Source organism: Sceloporus occidentalis, unplaced genomic scaffold, assembly GCF_023333645.1.
Source record: "Sceloporus occidentalis isolate IW3139 unplaced genomic scaffold, rSceOcc1.0.p SCAF_15, whole genome shotgun sequence".
NCBI lineage: Eukaryota > Metazoa > Chordata > Lepidosauria > Squamata > Phrynosomatidae > Sceloporus > Sceloporus occidentalis.
The window spans coordinates 17317599-17338305 of record NW_028316995.1 but is presented as its reverse complement, the minus strand read 5'-3'; the positions used below and the strand labels follow the sequence as shown (position 1 = coordinate 17338305).

At 37.7% G+C, this 20707-nt stretch overlaps 1 protein-coding gene across 3 annotated transcripts in view; it reads right to left on the bottom strand.

The window, feature by feature from the left end:
• Positions 1–4713: 4713 nt before the first annotated feature.
• Positions 4714–20707, bottom strand: part of LOC149303340 (anaphase-promoting complex subunit 1-like) — a 29460-nt gene continuing 13466 nt past the window's right edge. For all 3 annotated transcript variants that reach the window (XM_089481563.1, XM_089481566.1, XM_089481565.1), the window contains exons 26-47: positions 20422–20540; positions 19271–19542; positions 18526–18760; positions 18164–18255; positions 17352–17486; positions 16598–16680; positions 15770–15848; positions 15458–15532; positions 15147–15223; positions 14435–14525; positions 14292–14342; positions 13635–13828; positions 12688–12774; positions 11990–12107; positions 11649–11726; positions 10929–10996; positions 9863–10001; positions 8866–8952; positions 8302–8397; positions 6778–6976; positions 5770–5904; positions 4714–4829 (exon numbers count right to left, since the gene is read on the bottom strand). In XM_089481563.1, coding sequence (XP_089337689.1) covers positions 4714–4829; positions 5770–5904; positions 6778–6976; positions 8302–8397; positions 8866–8952; positions 9863–10001; positions 10929–10996; positions 11649–11726; positions 11990–12107; positions 12688–12774; positions 13635–13828; positions 14292–14342; positions 14435–14525; positions 15147–15223; positions 15458–15532; positions 15770–15848; positions 16598–16680; positions 17352–17486; positions 18164–18255; positions 18526–18760; positions 19271–19542; positions 20422–20540 — 2626 coding nt within the window. The remainder of the gene's footprint in view (positions 4830–5769; positions 5905–6777; positions 6977–8301; positions 8398–8865; positions 8953–9862; positions 10002–10928; positions 10997–11648; positions 11727–11989; positions 12108–12687; positions 12775–13634; positions 13829–14291; positions 14343–14434; positions 14526–15146; positions 15224–15457; positions 15533–15769; positions 15849–16597; positions 16681–17351; positions 17487–18163; positions 18256–18525; positions 18761–19270; positions 19543–20421; positions 20541–20707) is intronic.

Sequence of the window (20707 nt, the reverse complement as noted above, 5' to 3'; positions counted from 1 at the left end):
TCTGAATCTGTGGTGCACCCTTAAATGTGTCCTGAGAGGCTATTTAATAAAAAAAGGGGCCTGGGTACAAAACAAGAGAGGCAAGAAATTGGCAGATCTTTATATAGAACTAGCTCTACTTGAGAGACAAAATAAATACAACCCTTCCATAGATCTTTATAGGCAGATTGAGAATATTCAAAAACTAATAATTATTAAACTTAAATATAAATCTGAATTTATGATGAAGAGATTGAAAGCTCGTTGGTATATTAACAACAATAAAGTGTGTAAAGACCTCTCTAATAGATTTAAAGCCCAAAACCAACAATTCAGAATTAAAAAAATCCTCTATAAAGGAGTAACTTGTATATCTCCTAGACAAATAGGTAATGCCTTTAAGTATTATTACGAAACATTATATAACATACCCGAATCTACGATCTCTACTCTGGACATGACCCATTTCTTGGAGTCACTTTCTCTTCCAAGAATTACAGAACAAAAAAGGATAGCGCTGAATCAACCGTTTACGCTACATGAGATCTCTAAAGTAATTCAAGAGCTTAAACAAGGGAAAGCTCCGGGCCCGGATGGTTTTTCAGCTTTATTTTACCAAATTCTGGACCCGGAGATCTCCCCAATTTTAATGAGATCATTTAACACAATTGCATCAGGCAAAGAATTTCCTAGAGAAATGCTAGAAGCTAGTATTTCACCCATTCTTAAGCCAGGCAAAGACCCTTCAATGGTCACCAATTATAGACCAATATCCCTTATTAATATTGATGTCAAGATATATTCTAAAATAGTAGCCCTAAGATTAGCTCGAGTGATTAAAGTTCTTATTCATCCTGATCAAGCAGGCTTTATGCCAGGTAGGGCTGGGGATGAAAACACCCGTAGAATTTTTAATATAATTGAATGGATTCATCAAAATAAAATTCCATCAGTGTTAATGGTCTTAGATGCCCCAAAAGCTTTTGATAGGGTAAATTGGAGATATATGACTGAGACTCTTCGTGCCTTTGGTATTTACGGGTCCTTTTACCATCTAACGATGGCATTATATACAAATCCAACGGCTAAAATAAAGGGCCCTGCGTTAGATTCGGATTATTTTTCTATTAAAAACGGCACGCGGCAAGGTTGCCCACTGGCTCCTTTGCTTTATGCCTTGTCAGTTGAACCTCTTGCAGAGCATATTAGACAATCTATGAGTATTCAAGGTATAAGAATTGGTGATTTTGATTACCAGATTACTCTATATGCCGATGATATCCTTTTAACATTGTCTAATCCGTCGGTCTCTGTTCCTGCTCTGCTAAAGGGAGTGATGGAATTTGGTTATTACTCTAACTATAAGCTAAACCTTTCCAAGACCCAACTGGTTTCACTTTATTTAACAGACCTCCAAAAAGGCTCAATTCAAACACAGGTCCAAATCAACTCTTGTTTGACGCAGTTTGATTATTTAGGGATTAAAATTGGTACAGTGTTGGAAGAATTACCCTCTATCAATCACAAAAAACTCTATTCTGATGTAAAATCTTTGTTACAGAAATGGGGAAATTTAGAGACCTCATGGATGGGGCGCATAAACATCCTAAAGGCCTATATCGTACCTAAAATGTTATATCTTTTTAGATTAATTCCATATCAAGTCCCTAAACAAATTATAATAGATTGGGACAATTTATTCTCGCGATTTGTGTGGGCAGCTAAGATGACTAGACTCCCAACTGATCTTCTCAAAAGAAATATAGATTTTGGCGGTCTTGGTTATCCAGACATAAATAAGTTATATGAAGCCTCCCAAATATCTTTTATGCTGGCTTGGAAATTGACAGATGAGAAAAACGTTCCAGGCTGGTATGACATAGAGTACTATATGTGTAAAAATTTAGACCCCTTTTTACTTTTCTGGATACCCAAAATCCAATTTATAAAGAAAAAAATTTCTAGTCTTATTATTAATAATATTTTATCTACTTTCTTTAAAATGAATAAACGTATGGAAGATGGGATTAAATTTACTAAATGCTGTCCGATAGATGTCCTGTCATTTTTCATCCCTGATCTTTCCCTGGATAGATGGCGCTTGTTGGGTGTGAAAAAGATCGGTGACCTCTTTGCTGGATCTCATATGATCCTTTTTCCAACATTGATGGAAATATGACATACCAGCAAAAGATATTTTTATATACATTAGGCTCAAGCATTTTTTGTCTGTCAACCTACCAACTGAGTTTACTCCCTGGTATAAATTTCTTACCTCTACTACTTCGAAGAAAATAATATCTAAAATTTTGAAAATTATTAATGATAATAAAAATTTTGAAAAGAGCAGGGCACATAAACAATGGGAGAAAGATTTTAATCTTTCTATTGCCCCACATACTTGGTACAGAGCCTGGCAGGTTACTCGGAAATCATCTCATTGTTTAAACCTTCACGAACAATATTACAAACTCATGTATAGATGGTATATGGTTCCGGCTCGCATTGTTAAATTTCAACCAGCTAAAGGAGCTTTATGCTGGCGATGTCATATGGAAATAGGCACCCACAAGCATATATGGTGGGATTGTATGTGTCTAGACCAGATTAAAATTCAACTAACCAATCTCTTTCTCAATTTATTCGGATTCAATATAACACTCTCCCCTCAGGGATTTCTTCTTCATTTACATTTACCAGATATTAATGATAATGACTTAACCCTTTGGTTAAACATTTTACTTGCATTTAAAATCTGTCTAGCCAGGAACTGGAGAAATACAACCCTTCCTCTATGGTCTGAGATTAAAACTCAGATCAATCAGCAATGTTCCGCTGAAAAATATTTTTATACGAGAGTTAATGCAGAAGAGAAATATAAGCTAATTTGGTACAGATGGCTTTTACTCACTTGATCCTTGTGCATTGAAACTGTTTGAATTTGTTTGACAACTTTCATATCTCCGTGGTCCCTACTTTTAGAAATTCTATTCTGCTCTCCCTCCCTATTTAATATCTCTCCTCAGAAGTCTGATTGGATATGAGTGATAAGAACCTGATTGAAATGAGATGGGTATTTTCTTATTAATAAGTGATATTAAATTCATTTATCCTATACTCACTCCTGAAAGTTATATGCATGTATGTTTAAGCTTATTTGTTTTTTGTACATTTTCTTCTGTTTATACTGTTTATAAAACAATAAAAAAAAATAAAAAATGTATATATTGTGAGCCGCCATCGGAATTACCCACCAGCCGCCACTGGGTGAGAAACCACTTTAATCTTTCACTAAACACACGTAGCGTTTATTATGCATGTTAAAGATGTCACTGGGTACAGATCTCATTTTTCTCCATTCATTTAATTTTCTTTGTCGTCATACAAAGTTATGGGGCAAATTAACCCCAAAACCTTATCTCATTGTGTGCTTTTGTTGTCAGCGGGTCAGGTGGTTTAGACGCTTGTTTGGATAAGAGGTCCTAAGAAGTGAAATTGCCTGTCTAATAGTGGTACATACCAGATCATTTACTATTAGTATAGGCAGAGCCGGCCTTAAGTGTTCTGGCGCCCTGTGCGGACTACTCATCTGGCGCCCCCCATCCCAAAATCATTTACACATATTCATTAATGCAGTCTCACAAATCATTCAAGCAATTCAACCACACATTCATTCTTGTACGCATTCACACTACCCCCTCTCCCCATCTTTTCCAAATGTGGCTTGAATGTTATTATAAACCCTCTTACATTTTTGCACCTAATTTATTAATGTTTCATACACACTTCCAATACTTTACCACTAGATTTTACTTACCTTTATAGTGCAACCTTTGGTCACCCTATAATGGTGTAGAAAAATGATATACATCTGATGTATCGTTTCCTTAAAAGTAAATGACCAACTTCGCTAACAATATGAATTATTGCCAAGTCTACAAAATTAAATCATGGATGTGCAAAGTTCGAATCATAATTCTAGGGCCACACTTAAGTTTAGAAGGGTAATAGATTCATTTTGATGCAGACAGAAGATACTGGAATTTCTTCAGATGAGTCATATTTGCATATATAGTTCAACAAATCATGTAAAGTGATACATTTTTATTTTGTTTTATTATAACAAAAATGTATATATAAATGTAATCTTCATTACAGCTCAAGAATCCTATATCTAGAACAGTATAAATAGCCAAAAAGACAAAAGCCAGTATATGGCTCAAGGCTAAGTCAAGAATCTCTACTTATTCGATAGTAGACCGGGGAAGGGCCATAAAAAAACCCCCTGGTTATTGCTTTCCAGAAGGTTTCTGCCAAAAGACGTCACACTACAGAGCGGTGACAACATTAATTCAAAATCAACCAAAGCCACCGACGAGGACCGTGCCCGTGCATGCTAGAGGATGGAGAAAACGACAAACACAGCATTGAACACATGTAACATCCAAGTCCGGATTCTTCCTTTCTTCACTTCTCGTCCAAATGTCCCAGCCACCTTCACATGCACAACAGATGTCAATCCTGTTTTAAATATTTGTGCATCTTTATGACTGTTTGTTCCCTCATCCTGGTAATTCTATGTTAATTTATAGGTTCTAAATGTATTTTGTAATGTGAACCACAACGGTATCGACAGCGAAAAAATTCCCGACAAGGCTGTACAGATTATAATTTCCACAACATGTTTTGGACTTCTGATTTGTCTGTTGCACATTGCCAAATGATCCTAGTTGGTTACAGGGCCATGGATTGGGAATTTCCTAGTAGTAATGGTGCCAGTCTTAGCAATGCCCTCACTGGCAACTTCATGTCTTTGAATTTCAGCACCAGATCAGAAAAACACTGACTTCCTAGTAGGAGAACAAACAAAACAAGTGTTATATAATGAAATGTATATATATTTCTTATCTTGATCTTGGTCTATACATACATTTGCAGAATCACCACTCTTGAAGGCTCAGGGGAAAGAACAATGTGTTGCTTTCTGACTTGTGATTTATAGATTGCAATCTTATCAAGGAACACTTATCAACTACCTCCACAGAAGACAGATATAAGCCATACTGCTTGGGTTTTGACATAAAAGCGAAAGATTTATTCAGTCTGAAGAGAAACCAGAGTATTTGACATAAGCAATGCTTTTGGTTAAGTTTCCATTATTTAACCTACTTTCTTGAAATACCTCATGGAAAGCAAGGAGGGCAATCTTTACTATTAAACAGTAATATTTAATCCGCTGGACAGAATACAGAAGTGATTCCTCGGCTATCATTAGGTAAGCATTGGTCGGATGATACCCAGTAAGAAAACACATGCAGTAATGAGCATTTATTCTGAGGACCCCAATACAAAATCTTAAAGTCCCCCAAGCTTTCCAGTTTTTGTAAAATGTTTTAAATGAATTTGTGGATCAGTCCTCAAATGCTGGAAGTCTTTTAGTATATATACTGATAGATAATGCATTCATACAAATTCTTAGCAACAGAACAAAATAATACCCAATATATACCTCAGGCATATGTGTTCTTGGGATATAGATGGAGCATTTTTCACTAAGCATTGAGTTGCTGTAGGATTTAAATGTAATCTCACAGATGTAACCGGGAATTATGAAGGGGCAGTTGATCCCTTCTACCAGGAGACCTTTGCCAAGATACAATCTTCATAAGAAAGTTAAGCGCTGAAGGCTTGTCTTTAAAATCAAACAGCTGATCTACAAGACCTTATGCAGGATATGAAGAACAGTTTTGTTTAATGTATAATGCAGTAACAGAATGATTTCTGCCTCACCTTCGATTCCTGCTCCTGAAAGGTCCTCTGGTGCTGGGATGGAGTGATAGACCAGGAAACACGCAAGCATATTTTGCTGAGATTCCTCGATTGGCTGGCCAGCTAAATACGAGTGCAATGCCACATCTCCACCAACTGTTAAGAAGCAGATGTATTACACACTTGTCACTTGGGTTATTCAGCAAACACAGTCCACTAGCCCAATAGGGTAATCAGTGGTGTTTATTTACTAAAATGTGAGCCTGCCGGAAGGGTTTGCAGGAGAATAGCAGTTTTACCTCTGACCTGACTATACATTATAAAGGTCCAGGCTTAGTGAATGGCATGTAAGAATAGCTTTCATTTGTCCTGCATAAATCTGTGGGGCCTCTTCATCCAGCAAACTATACATGAAGGGCCAGCTCATTCCTTTCTTCCAGAAGATCTTTTATAACACATTGTGAAGTTACTGAGTGGAATCTTCAAAGTTACTTTTAGTGATTATGCCGCAATCTGATTTTTCTTTTCACTTCACCCTACATGGCTGCTCTATTAATAAATCCAACTTCCTACAGATGCTCTGCAACATGTATACTGAAATTAACGGATGCAGCTAGCTGAACATGGATTTACTGCCGCTACTCCCATACATTTTTTAATGGGAGTGCCATCAAAGCACACATAAGGAGCGTAATTATGTAAACTATCAGTAGACGGGAGAAGGAAATTTCGCATGCAGTAAATCAATTGGCAATAATGGAAAATGGACTCATTTGAGCTCAATGTAATTCCTCTGGGGTTTGGAGCCTGCAGCCCTGACTATAGAATCTCTGAATCCTGAATTCTCATTGAGGACAATGTGAGTTCATCTTTGCAGGTCTTTAAAGGGGGGGGTACATGGCAAAATATATTTGCAGAGTAATTAAACATTTAGTTGAAAAACCCTTACGTATTGTTCAGTCCTAACACCTTATACTGATAAAACAAATTGGGTTATTTGGGCCACGCTATATGTTCAGGTTACTTTACCTTGTAGCCACTCGTCTAAAGTCTTATCTATGGTGCATTTCATAACTGGAAGAAATTCAGAGTTCATAAAAAGTCCACGGTTCGCATTCTTTTTCATACGTTCCTGGAGGTTCAGAGAGCTAAAGAATTCCAGAACCAACTTTATCTGCCACAACTCAAATGTCTCGGTCATCTCCCTCCTTTCCAACCTTCTCACAGCCTAAGAAAAAAGCAAGACAAAACAAGTATCAGATGTATGGCGTCAACATGGACAATGTCAAGATGGGGTTTATGTAAAGGCAATCAGATATCCAGACATCCTTGACCAGTAAGTTTCAAATCTTAAGTGTGTGAATTGATATTATACGCTAAACGAGGTGCACTCAGGAAGTTTGGGTTAAGACAATGTGGCCATTAAGAATGGTGGATTAAAAATATGTAACCGGACCACCCCATTACAAAACAAGTAAAATAAATCCTCTTATTATTAAATAGGGATATATCAGTCCATCTTGCCGATATAAATCCCCTGGTCAGGTAAAGCCCTTTTTTTCATGGTTTTTCCATCAACACTTTAAAGAAGCGTTTTCACTTTCAATGACAACAACCTATCAGTGCCTGTTTGTATTAAATAACAAGTAAGTATTAATGGCAAAACATGTGACAGATCTCATTAATTCTGGGATAGATTTGGGCATTCAGCCATACTAGGAACAAAGATTATCATGCGGCTATAAAAGTGTTAGGTTCAGCAGAGGAAGAAGAACAGCCCTGTTAAAATGATGTGTGGTTCTCTGCAGGCTATTGTATGTAGGGATTAAATTGTATACATGAAGAACACACACATTTTCCCTCAAGCTGTCATGCGATTAGAAGACGCTTTCAGCTCCGATGTGCGATAAACACTAATGAACCTTCTACCAGAAGTAACAGACTTACGAACACGCAGCCACATCTGGTTAAAACAGAGTTTTATTAGCCTAATATTCCCCATTTCCTAACAAACTAAACCCTGTCAACTGGTGAGATCAGCGATCTCCCTCGTCAGCCCCACGTTGAGCAGCAGCAGTGTGCTGGGGAGCACGATTGCCCAATAAAGAGATCTGCCCTCACTTTTGGGAGCCAGAGGGGCAATCATCCACTCCTCTCCTGGACTCGCATGCGTTACTTGTAGGTGAGATGACAGAAATGAAGTGCAATTCAAATAAGTAGAAATGTTAGGACTAAAGGACAATAAACCATGGAGTAGAACATTTTACTTTACTGAGACGCTGTAGGAGGTAGATAAGCTGTCCTTTTTTTACCCATTTGCCTTTTATCATCATGTGCAAACATAATGGCAGATGGCAGTCAACTATACGCTTTTCCGTTTCACAGGGTAAAGGGCAACAGAATAATCGGTACCAGCGAGAGAAAACGCACTGTATTCATTTTCAGTGGATCACTTATGCTAACAGGCATTCTTGTTGCTGCAACTTTTTATATCCCTTAATTACCAGCTTAAGGGGTGACGGCAATCTCTGTATTGTGACAGAACACCCTTACCTGGTCCATGGCAATATATGCAGGGAGCATCTCTGGGGTTTCCTGAGTTACGCACTCATACAGAATGGAAGAGAACAGATCCAACATCTCTTGTTTCTAAAAGCAGATGATTTAAGGCTTTCAAAAAAGGAACTTTTTAGTATAACTCACTTATATTTTTTGGTATCCCAATTAGTTTATATTTATTTTGCATCGGGGGAATATGAATAATTGTGTGACAAAATGTCATATTTCATACTTCTATTTCTAATGCTTGGGTTTTTTTTGGTTTTTTTTTACTTAACCGCTCTCAGCAACTTAACAGTAAAGGGGAGATAACTTAATGGGGAGGAAGTTATGGCAGCTGCCCCTGCAGGAAACACACAAAAGGTGGGTATAAATTAGCAAATAGGTGAAGACACTAGGAAAACTATGTTTGATCTGGCCTGCTCTACGTCATACTAAACTATAATATAGACTCAATACACAAAAGGAGAACCCAAAACATACTTGTAATACTCAAGTGCGGTTATATAAGCAGCATATAATAACAAGGCAATATATAATTCTGATTACATATATTACCTGACCCATATCGGTTGTCGGTTTGCAGAAGAATTCCGCAAAGGAGAGCAGTGCTGGATCCGATGTGAAAGCAGAAATAGCCTCTGGCTAAAGCAAGGAAATGCATATTTACAAGAAGAATGCTATCTATTCCTTATTGTGTACATAATTTATTTTTAATATAATTTTATCATATACAACAAAATATTTCATTTAGACTTTGGCTCTAGCTCCAGAAGTCTGCAAGCTATCCATTCATCAGGTTTCAAAGGAGTGCGGGAGAACTGGCGCTGTTTATACATCTGTGACTGTTTGAGAAAATAGTTTTTTGGTCAAATCTGAAGACATAGAAATATGCATAAAATGTCATGATTTTTCCAGACCTCAAAGGTTTTCCCTCAGACGGAACAATAGACTACGGCAAACAGAAGCCCATGGGGTAAACTTTTCCAATGACGACTGCAGTATAAAGGCTCTAGAATGGCCCACATTACATGGATTAAGGTGTGATGCTCATAGTCACACAACAGGACTCCACGAACCAGGTGCGGCACTAGGCGACTTATCAGGCCCCGTATTTAGCACAGTAATAAATTGAATTCATAAAATAAAAGAACATAAAGAGATTTAACCATATTGCACTATGCAACCCCCAAATGTCTTTAAAAAAAGACTAGGACAGTAGCAGAGACCCCAAGGAGAAAAAAGTGTATTTTAGGGTGTTTTCTTTTATGTATTAAAAAGCCCTACTGAAAACAATCTAAATCTGTGCCAATACATCACATGGGCAATGACTAAGTTAATTAGTAGTTTGAGGACAACTGCAGTGGAAGGCATGAACAAACCTAGATCCTTAGTTATAGTTTTAAGTGAAGTGTCACTAAATGCCTGTTTACTCCTCTCTGGCTGTGGAAGAGAATGCTATCTTTTGTAGCATATTACATAAGACGTTCTGATATGCACTAAACGTAGATTTCCAAATTTAATCCTATGCCCGGCAGGGAGTGAAATCGGTTACCTTAAAGGTTCGAGCCTCTGAATTTCTGTGAGTCACGGTCTGAGCCAGCAGGCTTTTCCAACCCAAAGGGTCCTCCTTGTAGGAGAGCTGTCCTGCTCGAAGCTTCACGTAAAGAACACCATCCTTCGAGAGGATTGATCTTAAAGAAATTGATCTTATTTATTTATTTTTATAACTTATGAGCCACTTTGCAGAGACAACAAAGCAACTTTAGTCCACACGGTCATATTAAGCAACAAACATATCTCAGCTCACATAATAAAAATGTTACTTGACAAGAAACATTTTGTTTTAATTACATTACTGTTGTATTAAATTACATTATGCTGTATAGTTGCACCCTTGCAGCTTCCAGGTGCACCCACACACAATGCACCAAGCCTGTAACGCAATCCATCGTAGGAATATGTATTACTACTTTATAGTATTTATAGTATTGGATTTAGTTCCTTCCTACCGCCTTTATGTGGCCTTCTATATGTTTGGAATGTGTATTCATTGCATCAGTCGCTTGATGTATTATAACATACTCTCCACAATATAAACATTAGTACATAATAGGAGCTTACATATTGGTTACTAGAACTTAAGCTTACAGAGCATACATTGACATTCTGTGCATTCCTACTATGGTACGAGAATCAAGTTGGTTAATTGAGAGGCTTAATCCAGTTTGTAGCATCACCATAAACTCAAATGATTCCTATTTCAATTTTACAAGTTCTTATCTTTAATGTTTATAGGTGGTGGCTCCCCCTATGTATTACATCACAAACAAGAGTGAGGAAACATTACAGATCCTTAATTCTGCCCCTCTGTTATATGGCCCATGCACTAAACATTGTAAAACATGTTCGCATGATAAACAGTATAGCCAATTCTAGAAATTCCTTTAGTGCAATATGGCATTATAATGCTCTATACCCAAATCCCAAGCACTGTTTAAGGTTCGGAGCAGAAGACCTCACGTACCCGCAGATAGTCTGTTATCACGTAGCTTTTTTAGATTTGATATTTGGGAGCAGTGCAATAATCACTTGCAATTATTAGGAAATTCACAACTTACTTGAGTTGCTGGGTTCCTTTGTGTAAATCGATCATTATTTCCCAGTATCGCGGACCTTTGACTTTAATCTAGTTGTGCAAAAAGGAGGCAAGACAGTTAAGAGATGACAGCTACTGATTTAGCCAACAAGATAAAAAATCTTGAATGCTTTTGCTGAATAACACTAGGGGAACATTGCTCAGACTACGGCCTGCTGCAAAAGGACTATTTTATTAGAGCACTAACATAAATGGGAAGCTACGCCTGGTACCTCTATATCATAAGGAGGCAAATACAGGTTTCATTTTTTTCAGTTTATTTTTTTATATATGTTTATTTTAAGGTTTTTTTTATTATTATTATTTTTATACATCTCCCCTTTGAAACGTTTTTGAAAAAGAGGACTGTTGAAATTTCAGTTAACTTTCCTAAAGATGATATAAACAAGTATTTTTGGAATTGTAACATGTAACCAAATACTTGGTTCTTCATCTTCCATGTAGACTATACAATTTAAGATTGGATGAATCCCAAAACACTGCATGATAATCCACAACCAAACAAATAAAATATTCAAGGCTAAGCTCATTAATGGACCATGCAAATGTTTAGGTATACTTAGGCTGATGTGGCCTGGGTGGTCTGGGTGGTCCAGCTTGGCTCAGCTCTGCAGAGTGACACTTTATAAAGTCACCAACACGAAATGGATACAACACTAGACTAGTCCTTAAATCCCTGTACCTGTTTCAGCAGATGGAGCTCTGGGAGTAAGGTAGGTGCCATTAACTCTTCTGTAGTTTCTTCATACCACTGGGTTCCCTGTAATTGTAGACAAAAAGAGCTTAAGTTAAGGACACATTTTTTGATTTACTGTTACCAAATCAGACAGGCATGGTTTTCTTGCTTGATGATCGGCTCAACTCAGCAATATAAGAATGCAGAAAAAGTACGTTTATTGGAAATCCAGTTATCATTGTAGAAAAAAAACAAACAAACAGGAGAAGAAATATTCCAAGCCTCACGTATGCCAGCGGAGACATTCAATGTACGTGTTTCTGGTGATTTGCATACAGCATTCATACCTTGTAAGTGACGTCCAAAAGCACATAACAGGGCATGTTTGTATCCACATCAACAGGCACCAGCAGTCTCGGCTCTGCAGCTAGCACATACAGGTGACGCAGAGCCTGCAAGTGATACCTATATATGATATCAGAGGATGATAGGTAAACATGTGGGTTAAAAAAAGCAAATGTTTAATATTAGACACAGATAAACAGCTTTGGTCTGCTTTCTATACACAGGAGATGCTTTATAACTTTCTTAATGGGATTAGATAATCATAAAATGATTTGTCTCTACAAGGTGCAGTGGGACCCATCCATGCTTGCTCAACTTAGCCTTAAAATGGGTATGATTGCATTTACATTTCGAAAGTCCTAATATGTACCAGGATCATTACACTGCCATACTTCTCATTCCCCCCACTGCAGTTACAAAAAGCATGAAGTGGAATCAAGTGGTCTTCAACAGGCTATGGTTGGTGATTAACTTTTCTCACAAAACGTGTCTCCATTATTTTTTTGTTCCCTGTGCGTTGCACACTTCAGTTTGCGACACAAACCACAACGAAGGCCCGTACAGAAAGCACTAACCTGGGATCAGATGCATGGTGTCAAAGAAAAAGCAATGCTATTTCTCTATTGTGTGAACAAGAGGTAAAAGCTACAGGGAGCAATATCAGCCCACCGGAATAATGACACCAGACAGAGGCGCGTACCTATTATCTGTGCTGTGAACAGGGAAGTGCGGGTAAAGAGCACATAGCAGGGCAGCTATTGAAGAATTTGAAGTGCTCAGAGTATAACTGCAAAACAAACAAAACCAGCCTTAACAGCAAATCGGGGAAAAAACAGGCAAAGACGCTCAGATGAACACACAATCAGTGCACACCTCGAATTCTTTAAATGTTAAACATCTCTTATTTCTCAGACTCCCTCTTACATAACAGATGACTGATTATAAAACAAGGTCGTACTTTCCGATTATTTTTATCAAGGGGGGGGGGTGTTCATCTTATAATCAAGCAAATACGGTATGTAAGTAATGTAAAGTGAATGCTTTAGCTTAAATCCTCACAATTATTTCTTTTGACTTATCTTAATGTTTCATGCTCACCTACCCATGAGCCTCCAGGAGATTGGAACACTGCAGCAATTATGTCACACGCAACGTAGCATGCATCATAATGTAAATAATGTAAATGCAACCCATTTTTTTTTTTTATAACACGAAGCTTCGTGTATAGTAACATAGTAAGATAGTTCATAAGGTTGAAAAAAGACCAAAGTCCATCAAGTTCAACCTATATACATATTGTGTCCCTAATGTGTTGATCCAGGGGAAGGCAAAAAAAACCCTTATGAAGCAGATGCCAATTGCCCCATACCAGGGGGAAAATTCCTTCCCGACTCCAAATATGGCAATCAGAATAAATTCCTGGATCAACATTCTGTCCCTATTAAAATGAGGTTTTTGGTATCACCCCTGGATAAGACCGCCCAACTAGAAAATTGTAATTCCACACAAAATTGGTATAGCTAGGAGTGATGACACAATAATGCCATTGTATTTATAGAAGCCCGAGCAGTCCCTATACACTGCGGGCAAAATAATTCAGCAAACACCGAGACAACAAAAGACAAAACTGCCGTAATTCTGGCTTACCGCCCGCCACCCAAGAACAGGAGTCCCAGTGCCATGTGATGTGCCAGATGGAAGCCGTAGTTCATTTCACCGCCGGTTTTCTTGTGCATGAACCTACACAGCTGGAGTACGGTTAGATTCCCCGAGCCGGCCATTACCATAGATAAGGATAAGAGCACCACGCTGAGGCAAGTCTCCAGGTTATAATGACCTGTCTTAAAGAGCAACAAGGATGAAAAGGCCATGTGTTATCCGACAGCTTGGCAAGCATATAACATCTTTTAAAGCCAACAAAATCCTGGAACAGTAACAATTACCGGTAGTTTTGTTAACCTATTCTATGACAAATGTGTCAATGAACTTGAAAAGTATGCCCATCCTATAGCTTAAAGCACACTGGCCAGATATCTGTTACGCATTATGCTTGGAGGATATAGGTAAACCATCACACAAAAACGTTTTATTTCCTAAAATGTTATTTTTAATCACGGCATTAGAATACACTACATTACATGTCAATGTGTTACGAGTTGCCCATTTGATCTCCATGAAACACTCTTGGATACAATATTAAAACAATACTAACAGTAGTAAGCTAGCCCTGCTCAGAAGAGTCAATAATTGAAAAATCTGCAGCTAATTAAAAAGGCAGAACATAAGAAAACAAAATACACTTACTATGCCAGCAGCTTGGCCAGACAAACATTCAAAGTCTTTTGCAAATTTACACTGAAGGGGGAAAAGGGAAGATTAAAACAAACGAGTAAAGCCAATGAACACCGTGTTAGCTCTGCTGTTCTAATTACAAGTTTATGTCTTACCAAGCAGTTGAAAGCAGCCTGGTTCGCAGAGCCAGCAAATCGAAAACCCAAAGCCAGACAGGCTCCAGCAATAATGTAAACGTGAGCTTGTCTGAAAAATAACGTAGATCAAACTATAATTGTGGCATTAGATATTACTCAGTTGGACCACCAAGACTGTGCTGTCAAAAAAACTTTAGTTACTTACTGTGTCGTATGTGAAAAAGCTATATACATTGTGCTTGGTGAGGGGGGATATATTTGCCATAAGGATAGGGGACTAGTGCATATTATAATTCCCATACCAATTCTACATACACACGGAGTTGCTATTCAAGGTATTAAACTTAGTTTTTCGGTGCTTTGACAGACAGTGAGCTCCCTTTCAGGCAGATTCATGTTTATTAATTGAATAATGTACTAATGCATTTATCAACATTATTTAATGACTATTAAATTCATTGAATTTATTCAATAATTCATCCTTGTAATATTTATCAATGATTAACTTGATTTACCAATAATTGTTACTAGTTTACCAGCCTATTATGGGACAAGCTTTAAATATATATGAAAATAAAAAGATGTTTGGGGGGAAAAAAAAAACCTGTCTCCTACATTTCTTTGGGTTGGCTCCCAGATCCAAACCAAATTTGTCAACCCCTGATCTATAGATTTTTAATCACAGCCCTATATAAAAGAAAATAAAAAAGAGAATTGTGATGCATCTTACGCAAGTGTTTCCAGGTTTAAATCCTCTGATGTGGGCTGTTCTGCACCATTGAGTGATATGCTGTTGTCTGTAATTATCTATAAAACAGAAACATGGAAAATGTTAATTGAAATAAAGTTAACAATAGCTATCATTTTCTGGCATTGTGATCAAGTATATAAACGTTTACAGAATAATAAGACATTAAGAGATTAAGAGGCATTCAGCACTTTTGCAACCAACATAACCTTTAAGTAGCAGAGCTTAAAATATGTTAGAAATGACCCAGGATACATGTGTATCTTCCCCATAAGCTGAACATACATACTTACCTGGGGCACATTACTGTTCACCCAGTTAGCATTTGGCAAGATGTCATCCCACAAAATAAGGCATCTTGCAAGAGTCTACAATAAAAAGGAAAATCTCATTTCTAGTTGAAAATTTTAGTTTTCCCCAAAAAAATATAGTTTATTAAGGGCAGCAACAAATATATCTCTGGTTATGACCCAGTTTGGTATAAAAGCGTGGAATTGGTAGTAATGATAATACTTTTATCTTAGAGTTTGTATAACCCTTAAAATGTAGCTATAACTATTAATAAAAAAAAAAAAGTGAAAGTCAATAAAAAGACTAATCCTTACCCTCAACAGAAGGAATTCTGGTTTCACAAAGTCTAGTAAATACATTGTGTCAGGAGCCCGCAGCCAGTCAGCAATTGACCTGAAAAATCATTGAATCAATTGAAAATGAAATCAATTTAACTATGCATTACGCAGGGTCAACCTGGCCTGTCTTTTTGCTTAGGTTTGCCCTTCATAACAAACATTGATGCTGAAAAGTCAATATGTTTCACCGTAACTTGGATTTTATTGAACAGACATCTAGTGGACAATTGGCAGACCAACCACACTATATAAACTATAGCGTGTGATGGCTTATTCAAACAGCCTCATTACTAACAAAAAAATGTAAAGGCAAGTGTAATTATATATATATATATATATATATATATATATATACATACATATATATACATATACACACACACACACACACACATATGCTCCTTACAAGTACAATAATGAAAGAAAGCTCCACGATATGACATCATATCAGAGTGAGCCAGCACAGCTTTCATAGCGTAAATAGGCCGGTTAGGGAGATTAATGATGTATGGCGAAACACCCAAGGGGCTTGATCAACCTCCCGGTTTTGTGCCAGGATGACTGCCACCCCCAAGGAGCTGCAGTCCTAGGCCAGAATTTGTCACCGCAAACATGAACTGGCCAATTGGCTAATAGCACTATGTATAGGTGAGATGTTTCCCTCTATATTTCATTTTTCAAAGACAGATGCACTTTAATAGGGTGAAGATTTGGGAAAAAAATAAATGTTTGATTCCTCAAAAGCAAAACTCTTTTCTAGCAATGACAATTCTGAAAATATATAATTCATAGTAAGAATGCTACCTGTTGTTGGTTTTTAAGTAGATCATGGCTAATGCCAGCGTTGCCCCAGGGCATGTAACATCTACATTTATGGTGTCTCCTTCCTGCAGAAGAGACAAAATCGGGGAAAATGTTAGGAAACATTCAAAGATAACCACCAAATGCAATCAAACTCTACATCACGTCTTTCTAGCCATGAAACACAGAATTGTGTACACATCACTAATAGTAGGGAAACTAGTAGTTGACTACAAATAAAAATTTCTTTATAGCCTCCAGGTCTGCAATTAACACATAACATTGGTATTTTGGAGCATTAAATACAGAATTTTGTGATTCCCCTTTAACAACTACTTAAAAGATTCGTTACAAGGAGCAGAAAATTAGAATAAGAGCTCGCAATCTAAAACTAGAGGGTAAGCGCATTAGATGGAAAGTAAGGAAGTTTTTCTGAGAGGGTAGAAAAGACCTAAATGTACGGATTAATATCAGGAAAAGTTGGTAGACTATATGTGTCAAATAGTTCTTATCTGCTATCAAATTCCATGTTAAAGGTGCTATTCCACATTTACTCTATAGTATGCAAAGCTTGTTTTAGTGTCACATGATAATGAAGTGTTATTCTGGGAAAGGTTGTCACTTGACAGCATGCTAGGTTCTAACTGATGTGTTTATTGCTGCATTTAGTTACAAATGTGTTAAAAAGCAGCAAAACAGGTAGAAAAAGCACGTTTCTTACGGAAATATTTACAAAGTACGAGCTTTAAATTGTTACCTTAATCTGATAACTGGGGGACTTGTGCTTTTCTCTGTTCACACCGACATGTGAGCGTTTGTGACCTCCTACCATGTACTGGTAAAGCTGCTCGGGAACATTCAGGTCAGACATGCCGATCAAATTACTACCATGCTGGAGGAAAGGGGCCAATAAATACTCCGACGAAAACAGATAAAGATCACACATTGTCACATCCAAACATTTCCCTTAAATGAACCCATTTCAAGCAAACCCATCAAATGACTCTACAGTCAGGATAACTCATCCTCTCCAGGTAAAGATGCACTATAATTATATTACAAATGAAAATGATGAAGAATCAGGTTGCATTTGTGTTTTTGAGGGATGTCCAATTCTAGATCATTCAATGTGCTACGGAAGGGGGAGCAGCCTCATTCTGTCTGTGCTCTGGACCAAATGCAAGCAGCTCTGCCAGGGGTAGGGTATCCTGGGCTGCTATGTACTGCGTTATCATGAAGTTTACGGAATATTGTGACATGAAGGCGTCTGGTTAGATGAAAAGCTGCCCATCCGCGGATCTGTAAAACGTACTGATAACAGTACTTTGGAAATTTCTTCTGAATTCTAAAAGTGCTGCCAACTTCTGGAACGGTTATTGTAAACGACTTTTTTTGTACTGCAGAGAGCTATAGACTAGATTCTGCTCAAATCTGGAACGGTATCTTTGGCTAACATTGCAGATTTTATCACATGCCCACAGCAGCCCTTCTTTCTTAGACGTCATCAGTTCCTGTGGTGTGCTAAACATCCTCATATTAATAATATTTTAGCAACCACCATGTACTTACCCCTAAACAAACCATGCCCAAAGCCAGCCCGGCTGCTAGAGAATAAGATTCCCTATCCGTGCAATACTCCATTTCAGGTCCTGGAGGCCGGCCTAGTGATATTTCCAAAAGATAGTAGAAAAAAGGGGAAACATTATAAAACTGTGAAGCAGCAAAGTTCAAAAATAGGGTAACAAAAAAAAAAAAAAAAATGGGGAATAGAACTTTTTGGCACTGTTGGCATCTGTTACTTTAGTTATGTTAAAAGAAGATTTAACACATTATACAAAACCAAATTAGTAAAATAAAATATATAATGTTTAGAAGTAAGGCAAGAAACACACACAAAGAACTAGCTCATGTTTTTCAGCATCCAGCTTTACCTATCTCTGCAAGCAGAACCTCAGCAATGTGTCTGTGTGCCGTTCCCTGGTAAACCAGGCCAATGCCAATAACTGCCGCCACCTGGACATTGTGTGGGACGTCAAGCTCTGTAGATGTTGGAGGAAGAAGGGCAGGAATGTGGATACTGAGAAGGCGTGTAATTGAAATATCCATTGTACCAAGCTTGGCAGCGGAGACACCAAGCAGCAGCCCAATGCTGGTCATCTCGTGGCCCTATTATGCAGACAGGACAAAGGAAATACAGTGATAGAGGGTTATGTAAAAAGTGATTCTGGGACAAAGATGGCCTTATCAAAAATAAAACCATTTTTTTTAAATGTTGTATCACAGTCTGATACATTTCTAACATAAATTCACGTCAGCATGAAACAGCAGGGCCTTAAACATGATTATAACCTGTGTGCAATACCGGTTCAGTGTTAAAGATGTAACCATATCTTTAGGAGTATACTGCAGTCAGGACCTCCTAATCAGGAACATCCGAGGATGTGGCAGACCCTGGCCCACTTCACCAGGGGTAGATTGCCCTGCTAGGGGGTTGGGCCTTCCAACAGGCCACAGTCCAATGGCTTGTTTAGACATTATAGAAATCTCACTAATCTGGTAATCAACCCATTTCTACCAAAGCTTTTGTTTACATTTGTTATAGTGTAGATTTTTTTGCCAAAAGGAGGAGAAGAAAAAAAAAACAAAAACCAAACAAACAAAAAAAACAAACCTCACCTTGGTCAGGTAGTCATGAATGTTCAAAGTTGCCAGCTTAGTGAGGTGGCCATTTAAGCCCAGGGCCATGAGGAAGCCTGCATACTCATTGGCTAGCTCAGCATTCTTGGGCTTGTTGTAAACAATCCAGGCAGAGTCAATCTGAGAAGCTGGAGCGATTTTCAGGCCGGCAGCCACCCCATTGTGAAAGCTGGCCCAGCAAGCCATATTTGGGGGCACATCAATGTTTCCACTATTGAGATCCACTGTAGTGTTTCTTGGTGGAGCCCGTCCTGGTGAATATCAGGGAAATATGTATGAATGTTCTTTACGTTACAAAACAAATTGGGGAGAACTTCTATATTACCCAGAGAAACTCAAGATACCAATCACTAAGCATATTACATTTATAATTTTATTTCACAAAAGCCAAACAAAGAATAGGACTAGAAACCTATAACCATCTCAAAACAAAAATGAATTATACGGATCTAGCAAAGTTCCAATGACTCCTCTGGTAGGCATAGCATTAAAATATATAACAACGTGGGGTAACTATAATGAACTCTGCTGCTATAATATATCTAAAGCTGCAACCATAAAACCTTCATCTTAACCGGAAATAGTGATCCTATGACTGATCCTTGTCCTAGAATACCACTTTTTTCCCCAAACCTCCCAACAAACTGAATTAACATAGAATCACAAGACTTGGTAGCTACAAGGCTGGACTATTTAGTTACCGTTTTAACAAAATGACTGTATCAGAGAGCAGTTTAATCGCTGTGCTTGATGAGAAGAATAGACGGCACTGTGAACATACTTCGAGGTTATCAAAACATTTAAATACACGGTGTTACACATGTGTAAAACATGTATTACGCTGAGACTCCAACTGGTTTAAAAGGTGTGCCAACTTAAACAAAAGATCAATTGCACTCATGGGTATGTTATGCAAATAACCCTTAGCACTTCTGTCATTTTATTATTTCTCCTGAAGGTTTAATCATATAAAGACAGCACAAAGTTAAGTTAATACTTGTTCTTGGCAAAAATCAAGAATGAGGATAGCAATGATGTACTACGTTACAAAATTTAAAAGCATCTTTAAGTTCTTGATATGAATATGTATGGAATTCTTTATTTTAAACGTGAACAGATCAAAAACCCACCTGTGAGATTGAGTTTAGGAATCGGAAGAGGTTCTGTGGGAACAGGGTGGTAGGAAAACAAGGTGAACATTCCACGTCCCACAGGTAGAGCCATGGTCCTCTGACAAAGTTGCAACAGCCTACACAAATAAAACATTTTTAACGGACAACTCGCATTGAAATGTAATCCTAGATGACAAGCCAGTTTACGTCCATTTGGGGCAAGTCTCATAAAACCCCCATTGTTTGCTGCAAAAATTATAATAAGAAGAATAAAATGTATTGTCAGGCATTCTCTAGGCAAACA